Source organism: Aethina tumida, chromosome 5, assembly GCF_024364675.1.
Source record: "Aethina tumida isolate Nest 87 chromosome 5, icAetTumi1.1, whole genome shotgun sequence".
NCBI lineage: Eukaryota > Metazoa > Arthropoda > Insecta > Coleoptera > Nitidulidae > Aethina > Aethina tumida.
In genome coordinates, this window is record NC_065439.1 from 2,483,619 (window position 1) to 2,498,578 (window position 14,960).

A 14,960-nucleotide genomic window follows, 5' to 3' on the forward strand; every position below is an offset into this window, starting at 1 on the left:
TTCGTCCTTTGTATTAGACTTCATTAGCAGTCGAATTGATTCCCCATTAATCCGGTCCCGAACGTTGTATCGAAGTTTCCGACATTTTTTTCCCATCGCCCGGTATTTAATTAAGGCCGCCGATCTGTCGTGGCTGTAAAAAAATTGTTGTGGGGGGTGGAATTAATACGTGGCGTGTTCCGGTGCTGATTACTCCGGTTTCAGATAAAACGACACTTCGATATTGAAAGCATTTCCGAAGCAGATTGTTTCATTTATTTTTATGAGTGAAAATAAAAAGGATACGATGTATCACACTTTGGTCGTGTGTGGAGAGGAGACGCTCTCAACTGATTGTTCCGGAGGCACTGGCGGATTCCCCGTCGTTTCCAGGTCTTCTCTGGTTATCCCGTTTATGAAACTATAAGCAGTGCCATAAGAAAAGTAGGAAAATATATTGAACTGATTTTCCTTTTTATTATATGTGGCTAAACAAATAAAATGTCTGAGGGATATATTTTCCACCTTAAATGTCACCCATCGAAATTTAAATTATTAAATTACTTTCTTTTTTAATCAATTAAGAACGATAACATTTAAGTGACATTACTTAAGTCATTATATTTGACAGTATCATTTTATTGTAATTGAGAATTAATTATTAATAAAATTAATTTTAATTATAAATTAAATATATTAATTATTTTTATTATTATTTATTTAAATTACTTTAAAATAAAAATTTTATTGTTTATTATTTTTTTTTTAATTCTTATATTTAATATATATATATATATATATATATATATATATATATATATATATATATATATATATATATATTAATTTAAACTAAAAATTTTATTGTTTTTTAAATTATAAATGAAATATAATAATTTTTGTTTAATTTATAATTAAAAAAATATATATTTATTTATTATTTTTTTTATTTAATTTAATGTTAAATTAAGTATTAATTTAAATTAAATTTAATTCTGATTTTTCTTTTTTTTTTAATTTTAAATTAAATTTATTGTTATTTTTTAATTTAAATATTTTGTTTTTTATGTTTTTTTTTTTTAAATTCTAATATATTATTTTTTAATTTAAATTAAACAATTTATTGTTTTTTAAATTTTAAATGATTAATATTTAATTATTAATATATTATTTTTTTTAATTTAAATTAAATTTTATACAGATTTTTTTATTTTAAATTAAAATTAATATATTTAATTTTTATTATTATTTAAATTACGTTCTTTTTACGTTCGAATTAAATATATTATTTCTTTAATTTAAATCAAATATTTATATATATATATATATATATATATATATATATATATATATATATATATATATATATATATTAATTTTATTGTTTTATTATTTTCAAATTAGTTTTATTATATTGAACATTTTATTTTTTTATATTTTTAAATTAAATGCATATTTTTTTTTAATTTTAAATTAATTATATTATTTTTTTTTATTAAAATTGATTTAAATTAAATATTATGCTGATTTTTTTTTACTTTAAATTAAATATATTAATTTTTTGTATTTTTTAAATTAAATACAATATTGTTTTTTTATTTTTATATTAAATATATTATTATATTTTTTTAATTTAAATTAAATATTGCATATATTTATATTAATATTTTAAATTTAATATTAATATAAATATATGTAATTTTAAATTATAATACATATATTGTTTTTTTTTTAATTTAAATTAAATATTTTGTTTTTTTGAATTTTCATAGCTTATTTTATAGTTCCATTTTGTGCATTTGTTGTTAAAATATCACTGTTAATTAGAAAATTTCATTTGATTAATATAAATAGTAAATTCACAATTTAAAATGAATAATTTTCTGATTTAGTATTAGTAATTCAACCATTAATTAACTAATATCGATTCGAATTTCAGTAGAATTTCAAAGGCTTTTAATATATGTATTATAGTTGCATTTACAAAATTTTAATTAAAACATTAAACGAATTATGTTGATGTCAAAAAAATATTACGAAATATTATTTATCTACTTTTTTAAATAAGCATATTAATATAGACATATAATATAAATAATTTTAATAACAAATTTCCGATGTCTGACAACTTCAATTTATTTTAATTACACAAATAATTTATATATAGATTAATATTTTATTAATAATTAATTAAATTAATTTTTTGTCATTTTATGAAGTAACAGTCAGAATTAATAATTATTTTACAGGTCTAATTGACTGAACAATATTTATTGTTCCAGGAAATGCGTGTTTGTTAATTAGAATTAATTAAATATATATGTTACTGAAATAACTATATTTTCTGCATTTGAAATTGTACAAATTTAATTTCTATATTCTGTTATGCTGTTTAAAATTTAATTTTTAACGAAATAAACAATTATTTTACAATTTTAATTGATTGAACAATATTTACTGTTCCAGGAAATGAATCGTCGTTAATTAGTGATGAATTAGAAAATAATATTTTACTGAAAATTAAAATTGTATAAATTGGGTGGGTGTTCGTTATTTTACAATATTTCTATCAGAATGAACATTTATTTTATAAATTCAATTGATTAAACAAACTTTATGAAATACATTCTTACTAATTAGTACAGTCAATTAAATATTATATATTATATTGGCACAACTGTAAGTGTGGAATTTAAAATTACCACCTTTGGAAGATTTTATAATATAAAAAATAGAATAATATAATAAAATAAGTAATTGCCGAAAAGTACTAAATAAAATTGACTTCTAATTTAAATTCCAGTAAGTTTAAAGAGATTTTCTACATGTGTATTAGATTTTTACTTCATTTTTGGGGCTTACTTCAATGGAAAAGAATGTTTAATATAAAGGGTATGTTCAGTTTAATGAAATTTTCTTACATTGGGTATTACACATACAAAAGTTCAGAATTTTTATTTATTACTTTCAATATTGTCACCCTCGGTTTTCCCTCATTTGAAGCAGAAGTTTCTAATTAAAACTTTTACACTAAAATTACATTTTTTTTCTTCTAATAGTTTTTATTATATTTTTTTTGTACTTGCTTAGTTAAATTTTGTTTCGAAAATATGATAAAAATTATCCAGGTCATACATGTTGAGAGAAACAAATCACCAAAGAGGAGAACGTCGAAAGAACTCCCCTGATCAAATTAACGCATAAAATTATCCGTCCCCGTCAAATCCAATGTCCCCCGAATCGGTTAGAATTCCACCCAATTTGTCAGAGCAAACATTGAAACTCGCCCCGGCTGTGCGACATTCTAACGACACGTACCAACAACACCGAATTATTTACACGGCCCAAATTAAATTATGCTTGAAACAAGGAAACTGCAAATATGGCAGTATGACAAAATTCTACACCCTAGTTTTAGGCCTATATAATTTGTCACAGAGGCAAAAATATCTTAAAGGGGTAAATAATTTTAATAGATAAGGGGAACATTCATGTTAATGCCAACAATTTTTAAACTAATTTAAATTAAGTATTTTATTGTTTTTGTTTTTTTATTTTAACTTAAATATATTATTTTTTTACTTAAATTATATTTTGTTCAGATTTTTTTATTTAAAATTAAATATATTATTTTTTTGTATTATTTAAATTAGATATAACACTATTTTTTATATTTACATTAAATAAAAAAAAAGAAATAAATCGTTGGTTTTTGTTATTTTATCAATCATCCTCACAGGTACGCAACTTGGGTTGCATACCGATGACATTCGCCGGGTATTCCCCTATGTCAACAATGGTACGCCGGACATTTGGTCAAAGTAAATCGTAGTATTAAGTGTCTTAATCAAATTTTAAACAATTACATGTACAAAATTTATAAATCTTGAATGTAAAATCCAAAATAGGCATTAGATTCCATTTGTCAGATCTAGTTTGTGAATTAATCTGGCTGCAATTAATTCGACAGACTTGTTAGGGAGGCTCATGTCTGCTATAAGATTGTTAATGGGCAATTCTAGATACATATGGCTAAATGAATTTTAATTACAGGTGTGAAATTTCTATTTTACCTTCAAAAGATATCTTTATTTTTTACTTATGTCGTGATCAAAAGCAAATTCAGATAACCAGCATCTCAAAATCTGGAGTGATAAACAAAATTTGAACAGAAATCAGCATTTTAAAAATATCATACATTAGTTTTCTGTTTTCTGGTACTAAAACGAAGAAATAATTCGTTGATTTCTGTTATAGTATCAGTCATCCTCACAGGTAGGCAACCCATGTTGCTTACCGATGACATTCGCCGGGTATTCCCCTATGTCAAAAATGGTACACTGGACATTTGGACAAGGTACAACGTAGTATTAAGTGTCTTTATAAAATAAACTATTATAATTAATATAGTTTTATACTTTAAACTTATTTAATTAAGGTTTTTTATATTATTATCATAAATGTATTCCTTATTTCTCAAATTTCTATTACGTCTAATTGTTGCTCAAGATTTGATATATTTTTCTTTTTACTAAATGGAGGATTTGCATTTTTTTACAAAGCCATTGTACTAATAAAAGTTTTAATTTAAGCTTCTTAATCCAGAAAACTTCTTAGTTGCTTAATAATTAATACTGTATTTCAACTGGAAAGTCTGAAAAATATTGCTTCAAACAAATTTTAAAAGTTCCTTGTCGGAATAATTTTAACATTTAATCTTAACTTTACATTCTAAAGTTAATAACTATAGTTTTTAAACTTACAGAGGTAAAAATATCTTAAAGCAGTAAATTGTAACTTTTATCAGAATTAAATTCAACTACAGTAGTCTGAACTTCGATATACATATTTGAAAGCAACTCATTAAAGAGATCCTAAATCAGTTTTTTTTGTTTTGAGGCACCAAAAACTATCAATCAATTTTCTGGCCTGGATAATTTATCGTACCTTTATCCCATAATTTGACTCTTCATAAATAATGGACACGTAGCTCCACTCCAACATCCTGACGATATCGACCATCGCCTTCACTTGATAATGATCAGAAGGAATCGTCCTGGTGAAATATTCAAAACGCTGTTTGTTGCTCAACTCCGGACTGGTCGAGAAGAACGAAACCTGCGAAAGGAACGTGAATCATTAATCACAAAACGAAACACAGTTATTGATATTATGGCGGCAACGATGGATGAAATATGGACTGATTGTGTCATTAATACGATTTCATTTCTCGCATAAAATAAACGTCCACAAGAAAAAAATCTTGGGCCCATAAAAGGGGGAAAAAGGAGGACGTAATTTCGACGGCGCCATAAATTAAACCCGTGCCATATTTATTCAAGTATTACACGTCCCTCTATTTTCGAAAAGCTCATTACACACTTTACGTCGAGTGGCTGGCGGGATAATGGGGCCGGGGGAAAAAACGCTGCACAGTTACAAAAGATTGCGTGCGGGAGCAGGAAATTTCAGATAAGCGCCTCGCAACATTGTTGTAACGAATTTTATCTACTGTCTCGGCTCACCTTACACAAATTTTGATTCTTTTAGATTGAATTCGGATGTTTCACACACGAGCTGCGTTTGCTTTATGTAGTGTTTTGTTTTTGGGATGTTGGGGGGACTGTGTTTTATTGTTACTGCTGATTACTGTCTTACTATTACGGCTCAAAAAGTCGAGTTAGTATGACATATTCCTCATGTTACATTCGAAAGCACATACGTCTTCCAATAAAATATATATCATGCAAAGCAGCTAAGCGAAAAATAGTACTGAACATTGACGTCATATGATTTATAAGTTTGGAACGTCTCGACATTTTATTTATGCAACTTTCACGTGCACAATTTTAAAGTTGTGATGTATGACATACAGAAGTTTTAATACAAAACCTATGTCGCCAGAATATGTGACCAATTTAATTGTTGTTTTGTCAGAAATATACCTTTATTGCCTCGTTTAAGAAGATTAACTTTTCCTTCATTATGTCCTTTTTATTGATAATGTAGTCGAGTTTTAATGAAGATGGATTCCGAGAATTACACACTTTTTACGACAATACCTCTTTGTAGTAAAGTTTATGCAAGAAACTTGATAGTTTCTTTGAATACAATGTAATTTATAAGCGGTTGGAATTTTAACGAAGCACTTATGCTAATTGCTTAGTTGCGTCTTTATTTCTTACACAAAACGGCATAATAGAACGCTGTAATTAGGTGCAAGCAAGAGAACCTAACCTAACTTAATCTGACTCAACAATTTTAACTAACTAACTAAAAGATTACATTAAAAAATTGAATATTATAAAGAATTTTGAAGTTGAATTAAAGAAATTAACTTGTCAAATAAGTTTACCTACACTTAGGAACACTTAACTTAACCTAACCCAACAATTATTAATGTCAATTTTATATAATTAAAGCTTAATATTAAAAAAATATAATATAAGAAATATATTTTGGAATAAAATCAACGAAATTAACTTATAATACAAATAAATCTATTTAAAAATAAGAAAGACCTAACCTAACTTAACCTAGCCCAACATTTATTGATGCCAATTTTAAATAACTAAAGGTTTATATAAAAAATTCAATATTAAAAAGATTTTTGGAGTAAAATTAAAGAAATTAACCCGTCAAATAAATGTACCTGCAATTAAGAACAACTTAACCTAACCCAAAAAATTTTTAATGTCTATTTTATATAATTAAAGCTTAATATTAAAAAAAATATAATATAAGAAATATATTTTGGAATAAAATCAACGACATTAACTTATATTACAAATAAATCTATTTAAAAACAAGATGGACCTAACCTAACTTAACCTAACCCAACATTTATTGATGCCATTTTTAACTAACTAAAGGTTTATATAAAAAAATTGAATATTAAAAAGATTTTTGGAGTAAAATTAAAGAAATTAACCCGTCAAATAAATGTACATGCAATTAAGAACAACTTAACCTAACCCAACAATTATTAATGTCTATTTTATATAATTAAAGCTTAATATTAAAAAAATATAATATAAGAAATATATTTTGGAATAAAATCAACGACATTAACTTATAATACAAATAAATCTATCTAAAAACAAGGAGGACCTAACCTAACTTAACCTAATTCTACATTTATTAATAATTGTAATTAACTAAAAAAGATATTTTGGAGTAAAGTCAAAGAAATTAACTTGGCAAATAAATGTAGCACGTTTATCAATAAATATATTTTAGCTCTTTGACACCAATGAAGGAACAATAGATAAGTCCCTATAACTTTTTATGCAAAGTTAAAATGGCGAAATGCCACGAATACATACACGTCTCTTTACGTCTATTATATATATTACACTTGCTTTGATAATCATCACAGGAGCCAGTTGTGAGGCTTTGTATAATCTGAGAGTAAGAGCTGAGATATAATTTAATGTCTCATTGAATTGATAATAAACTACTGCGTTTAGGTTTTAGTTATGTGTCGTGAAGAAGTTGTAATACAAAGCGTGTTCCTGGAGAATGCCTTTCTATTCTTATTATCTTAATCGTTGCTAAGGAAGCTTTTAATTGTCTGCACATGTGAAAGAGACAACGATGTAATGGAGTAATATATTGTCTTGTTAAGAAGATTAATAAAATTCTCTTTGTTCAGTCTTTGTCATACAATTTGTAGTCAAGTTTTTATGAAGATGGATACACTCTTTAAGGTAATGCATGTTTGAAATCAATTTTGTGTATGAAACTGTCTACCTTTTCGTATATGTTTTGTTTTTCTTATGGAAATTAATCTCTTAAAAACTAAATACAACAAATGTTTTTTGTCAACTAAATGGAATACTCTTTAACTCAATGATGGCATTGAACTCGTAATAAAAATCCCTTTAAAATTGGGTTATTATCATCTGTAATCAATATTTCATTTGCTTTGATAAGCATCATCCTATAAACCTTTGTATAATCCGAGAGTAGTTATTTGTAACCGATATAATAACCAATAATTTAGGGTCTTATTGAATCGATATTAAACTACCGAATTTCAGTTTTAGATATATAATGAAGTTTTGATTGATAATGTTGGATAGTTACCTCATTATGTACATAAATTGTTGCTGACCTTGTTGCCTTAAAGTAAGATATGTATTCTAATTGGCCATAAAAGTTAAGTTGACAACCAACTCCACTATGACATTAAATAGAATTGATTATAATGCTTTAATACTACTTCATCTACAATATAAGTCAATTCATTGACATTTTTCAGCTTTCCAGAGGCAAAATGATGAAATATGAAATGAGTAGTTAACGTTTAATCCATATTTAAGCTTCTAAGAAACTTATTGTTAGTTTAATTCAGAATTTATCAACCAACAAATTAAATTGGCCATCTTATTCTTATTACACCCTTTTATTTGTCGTTGGGGAAGCTTCTAATGGCCATCACATGTGAATGAGTCGACGATGTACTTGAACATCAGCATTACTACAAGAGCAAAAATATAAACTGACTGGTTTAAGGTGTCATAGAATTTGTAGTGGAGTTTTAATGAAGAAGAACTCAGACTATTACTTCCTTGTAGTAAAGTTTATGCAAGAAGCAAATACATTGTAATGTGTTGCAGTGAAGTTTTATGCTTTTGTAATTTTACGTTGTAAGTTGCTAATTGAAACTCGTCATAAAAGAACGTTGTAATTATGTTTATGGTTACTTTGGAAACAATATTTATTGATACTTGTCATTGTAGGAAATTGGAAGTAAAATGGACAAAGAAGTTTTATATTTAATAAACCATTTCAGAGGCAAAACGTCACAAAAACATGATGGACAGCCAGCATATATCCCGGAGTAGGAATGTGTAAACGAGATATTAAACAATAATTCAGTGTCTCATTGAATTGATATAAACTACTGCATTTTAGTTTCAGACACATGACACACAGAAATTTTAACACAAAGCATGTACTTGGATAATGCTAAATGCTTTCCTTCCCTTATTATACTATTTAATTGTTGTTATGGAAGCTCTTGCCTGTCTGAATATGTGAAAGGGACAACAATGTCCTTAAGCATCCAAAATTACCATCAAACAAAAGATGTACATTGTCTCGTTTAAGAAGATTAAATTTTCCTTTATTGCGACTCTGTCATAGGAATTGTAGTCGAGTTTTAATGAAGATTTTCAGTATTACACTCTTTTTTACGATAATACCTCTTTTTGTAGTAAAGTTTATGCAAAAAGGTGGTGCCATTAATGTAGTGTGTAGAGTTTTATTGTAGCACTTACTCTAATTGCTTAGTTGTGCTTAAACAAAAAGGCATAAAAGGTGTTGTAATTATGTGGTTAAATTGGGAACTTCCACCTTGATTGATACTTGAATTGATTGATTTTGTTCCACACTTAAGCTTTTTACATTTAAAAACTAAACATAAAAGTAAAGTTTTTTGATTTTTATGAGAATGAATTATGACTCTTCGAAGCTATTATCTCAAAAATATAAATCAGTTCATTTCATAATCATCAGTTGCTTTCATAATCATCATAAAACACACCAACTGAATGGTTAGAAATTTATAATCGAGTTAAATTTTTCATTAATGAGTTTAGGTTTTCAATATTTGAACATAAAAGTTTTAGTCAACAACCTAAATATCTAAACAGCACCATGTCTCGTTTCAGAACATTAAATTTTCTTTTATTGTGTCTGTGTTATAGAAATTATAGTCAAGTTTTAATGAAGATAATCTTTTTACGGTAATACCTTTTATAATAAAGATTATACAAGAAGCCAAATAGTTTTTCAAATGTTATGTACTGTGTTTTATATTGTTGTTGGTTATTTTATAGAAACACTTATGAAAATTGCTTAGTTGTATCTCTAATTTCTAATAAATAATCTCTAATAAAATAATGTTGTAATTATTGGAAACAAGAATATTCACATTGTATATAATAAATGGATATGTAAGAACCTCTGAACTATTTAGAAATAATGGAAATAAGAATTCCATGTAGTAAAGAAACTTAAAAACTAAATGTCCCAAGAAATTTTGGGACAAATTTTAAAGAGAAACAAGTTAACTATTGGGAGGAAGAAGATACCTATTTTGATTAATGGATTTGTTCCTGTAATAATTCAGTGAAAGTCACAGCAAAGAAATTTATCACTTAAAAACTGAATGTCCCAAAAAATATTGGGACAAATCTTGGGAAGAAACAAGTTAACTAAGCAGTAAGATCCATTTAGTGTCTAAATGGGACAAACTGACATAGGATAACAGCAAAGAAAGTTATCACTTAAAAACTAAATGTACCAAGAAATTTTGGGACTAATTTTAGGAAAAAACATGTTAACTATTGGGAGGAAGAAGATACCTATTTTGATTAATGGATTTGTTCCTGTAATAACTCAGTAAAAGTCACAGCAAAGAAGTTTATCACTTAAAAACTGAATATCCCAAAAAATTTTGGGACAAATCTTTGGAAGAAACAAATCAACTAAGCAGCAAGATCCATTTAGTCTCTAAATGAGACAAATTGACATTTGATAACAGCAAAGAAAGTTACTCACTTAAAAACTGAATGTCCCAAGAAATTTTGGGACAAATCTTGTGAAGAAACAAGTTAACTATGCAGCAAGATCAACCTAGTCCCTAAATGAGACAAACTGACCAACAAATTACTGTGTTTACAAGATTTTTATTTAATTAAACTCATTTAGAAATAATTATTGGGAGAACGTCAGCTTAAAATTTGAATGTGACAAAGAAAATTTAGAACAAAGCTGAGCTAAACAACGAGATTCATTAAGCCCTTAAATAGAACATTGACCTTTCTTACTACAAATTAATCTGTTTTCCAGGTTTTTAATTAATTAAAATCTTTCAGGGGCTAAATGGGGAAACTCCACGAATACATGATGGGTTATTAGCATCTATAATCCATATTTCATTTGCTTTTGATAATCCCCATCATTGGAATTAGTTATATGGTTCTGTATAATCCCGCAGTAGAAATTTGTAACCGAGATATTAACCAATAATTTAGTGGTTACCACTCGAATCGAAAATGAACTAATGCGTTTAGATTTAGATTGTTTCTTTCTATCATTGTGTTATGGACTCACACAGGAAACGTATGTATCTCGTTTAAGAAGATTAAATGTCCCTTTATTGTGTCTGTGTCATAGATATTGTAGTCGAATTTTAATGAAGATGGATTTGGAGAATTACACGTTTTACGATAATACCTCTTTGTAGTAAAGTTTATGCAAGAAGCTATATAGTTTTTCGAATACATTGTAATTTATGTAGTGAAGTTTTATGCGGTTGGAATTTTATCGAAGCACTTATGGAAATTGCTTAGTTGCGTCACTATTCTTAAACAAAAACCTCATAAAAGTACGTTGTAATTATGTTTATATGGATACTTGGAAGAAAACTTCAACATTTATTGATACTTATCTGTAACTAATTGAATTTTTCCAGTTGTAAGCACGTTGTAATAAAGTCACATGACCAAACTCAGTCCGTTTACAAATTAATTGTTTAATAAATCATTTCTCAGGCGAATGACGAAATGTCACCGGAGCTTGACAGACTGTTAACATCTATAATCCATATTTCACTTGCTCCGATGATTATCGTCATAGAAACCAGTTGTATGGCTTTGTGTTATCCGAGAGCAGGAATTTGTAACCGAGATATTAACCAATAATTTAGTGTCACGTTGAACCGATAATAAACTGCTGTATTTAGCTTATGGGGACGCATCTGCTGCCCCCAACATCTTGTCCCCCGACATTCGAGAGTCAGACAGAAGTTTGCACACGATATTTTATTGCTGTGGATAAAAATGTTGCCACACCAACTCACACACGGAATGTATAGAAGCCGAAGTTTGTGTTATCACTTAAAAACTGAATGTCCCAAAAAATTTTGGGAAAAATTTTGGGAAGAAGCAAGTCAACTAAGCAGCAAGATCCATTTAGTCTCTAAATGAGACAAACTGACATTTGATAACACCAAAGAAAGTTTATCACTTAAAAACTAAATGTCCCAAGAAATTTTGGGACAAATGTAGGGAGAAACAAGTTAAATATACCTATTGTGATTAATAGATTTGTTCCTTGTAATAACTCAGTGAAAGTTACAGCAAAGAAGTTTAACACTTAAAAACTGAACGTCCCAAGAAATTTTGGGACAAATTTTGGGAAGAAACAAGTTAACTAAGCAGCAAGATCCATTTAATCTCTAAATGAGACAAACTGACATTTGATAACAGCAAAGAAAGTTTATCACTTAAAAACTAAATGTCCCAAGAAATTTTGGGACAAATGTAGGGAGAAACAAGTTAACTATTGGGAGGAAGAATATACCTATTGCGATTAATAGATTTGTTCCTTGTAATAACTCAGTGAAAGTCACAGCAAAGAAGTTTAACACTTAAAAACTGAACGTCCCAAGAAATTTTGCGACAAATTTTGGGAAGAAACAAGTCAACTAAGGTAGCAAGATCCATTTAGTCTCTAAATGAGGCAAACTGACATTTGATAACAGCAACGAAAGATTCTCACTTAAAAACTGAATGTCCCAAGAAATTTTGGGACAAATTTTAGGGAGAAACAAGTTAACTATTGAGAGAAAGAAGATACCTATTTTGATTAATGGATTTGTTTCTGTAATAACTCAGTGAAAGTCACAGCAAAGAAGTTTAACACTTAAAAACTGAACGTCCCAAGAAATTTTGGGACAAATTTTGGGAAGAAACAAGTTAGCTAAGCAGCAAGATTCATTTAGTCTTTAAATGAGACAAACTGACATTTGATAACACCAAAGAAAAATTTTCATTTAAAAACTGAATTTCCTAAAAAATGATGGGATAAATTTTGGGAAGAAACAAGTCAATATTAACCAATAATTGAGCGTCACGTTGAACCGATAATAAACTACTGTATTTAGCTTCTGGGGACGCATCTGCTGCTCCCAACATCTTGTCCCCCGACATTCGAGAGTCAGACAGAAGTTTGCACACCATATTTTATTGCTGTGGATAAAAATGTTGCCACACCAACAAATACACGAGATGAATAGAAGCCGGATTTTGCGTTACTCCACCAATATTACATATTTACATTGGCGTGTCTGCACTCACTTTCAACACTTGTCGTTATCAGTTGTGTCACATCCCATCCAGATACATTCAAGTGGCGTAGTTTACAATAACAAAAAAAAAACACAATTTATGTCCGCGTACATCATACAGTCGACTCGTATTCCGGTATTCCGTCGCCCCATTGAAAATTCGAGTGTCTTCCAATATCCCATTTGTCGACACTTCTGATTTTCAGCGGGGCGAAGCTCCGCGGAATATGTAATAGGCTATTTATTTATCAGAGACTCGAATTGAATTTACTTACGGCGACGAAATCGTGTGTGGGTGGTGATGACATCTTTTATGTACGTTGCGAGACGTAAAAAACATCGGGTTTTACTGGTCAGCAACTGGTGCAATTTGGGACGAGGTTTTGGGGGTTAAACGCGGCAGTTAGAGACATGTGTAGGGGGTGCGTTAAAAGCTGTAAACCATTTTATGAGGGGCAACAATACACTAATTCGGGGAAAAACAGCAACACAAAAGGTTTAGGTTTCTTTTTGCTGAAGAAAAATGGGGCTCCTTCGGCGAAATGATAAGTAATTTCTGTTACTTCCGCTTCTTTGTGGATTATTGTGGACCTTTTGATTGATTGGTCTATTCAGGATAATATAATATTAATTTAATAAATAGTAATCTTGGCTGAACACTGATTCATAAAAATATTTTTGTATATTCTCAGAAAATAAAAGGAATAAAGTAAAACTTTCCTGAATTCAATTTTAAACTTTTGAAAGCTTAAAAGTGATTTAAATCCAAACTTTCCATTGACATATTGATGTTTTCATAAATATACAATTTTAATTCTGGTTCCTACAGTTACCTGTATAAAGTTATTCAGACAAAATCCTCTTAAAACTTATTTAATTTATTATTTTTACTATTTATAAGCTGCCAAATAAACTCTGTCTCCAGCTAAACTAAATTTTGTCTTTTATTAACTCTTCTAGATAATACTTAACAGTTAATATAACTTTATAATATAAAATAAATTGAATTTATTGATTAAATTTTAAATTATTCAAAAAATATTTTTGTTAGTATTTGTTTATAAAACTAATGTGAATAAGATCAATCAAAAACTTCTGTGTTCAAGTTTAAACTTTTGGAAACATAAAACTGATTTAAATTCAAACTTTCTATTGATGAGAGAAGTTAATTAAGACATTTATTAAATTTTAAAGTTACCCAGGCAAAAAGCAAAGTTTTTTAAAACAATATTTAATATTTTTATTTTATGTTTATAAACTTATAAATAAATAGGATATTTAATTATTACATTTATTAAATTTTAAAATTTTCAGACATAATAAGAAGAATACAACTGATTTAAAACTCTCATTTTATAATATTGTATTTTGATAATTTAACGCGCATCCGCCATATTTTTAAATTTAGAATTTGTGGGGTATAAAATTAATTTCTTTTCGTAAAATTTAAAGTTATTAATAAACATAATAATTTTTGGGTCTGAAAATATAAGATGTTCAATAGTTTGTAAAAAAATATATTAGTTTATCCATATTTATATTATTATATCAATATGCGCATCCGCCATTTTTTAAACAAACTTTTTTAGTTTAGAACTAATTAGTGGGACATAAAATTAATTTCTTTTCTTAAAATTTAAAGTAAATATAATCATTTTTGGCTCTGAAAAAATAAGACGTTCAATAATTTGTAAAAAAATATATTAGTTTATCCATATTTATATTATTATATCAATATGCGCATCCGCCATTTTTTAAACAAATTTTTTTAGTTAAGAACTAATTTGTGGGACATAAAATTAATTTCTGTTCTTAAAATTTAAAGTAAATATAATCATTT

General features: G+C 27.5%; 1 protein-coding gene across 1 annotated transcript in view; it reads right to left on the reverse strand.

Moving 5' to 3' along the window:
• LOC109601030 (metabotropic glutamate receptor 2) overlaps window positions 1-14,960 on the reverse strand; it is a 235,979-nt gene that overhangs the window by 71,889 nt on the left and 149,130 nt on the right. The window contains exon 3 of the mRNA XM_049967446.1: window positions 4,927-5,097. Coding sequence (XP_049823403.1) covers window positions 4,927-5,097 — 171 coding nt within the window. The remainder of the gene's footprint in view (window positions 1-4,926; window positions 5,098-14,960) is intronic.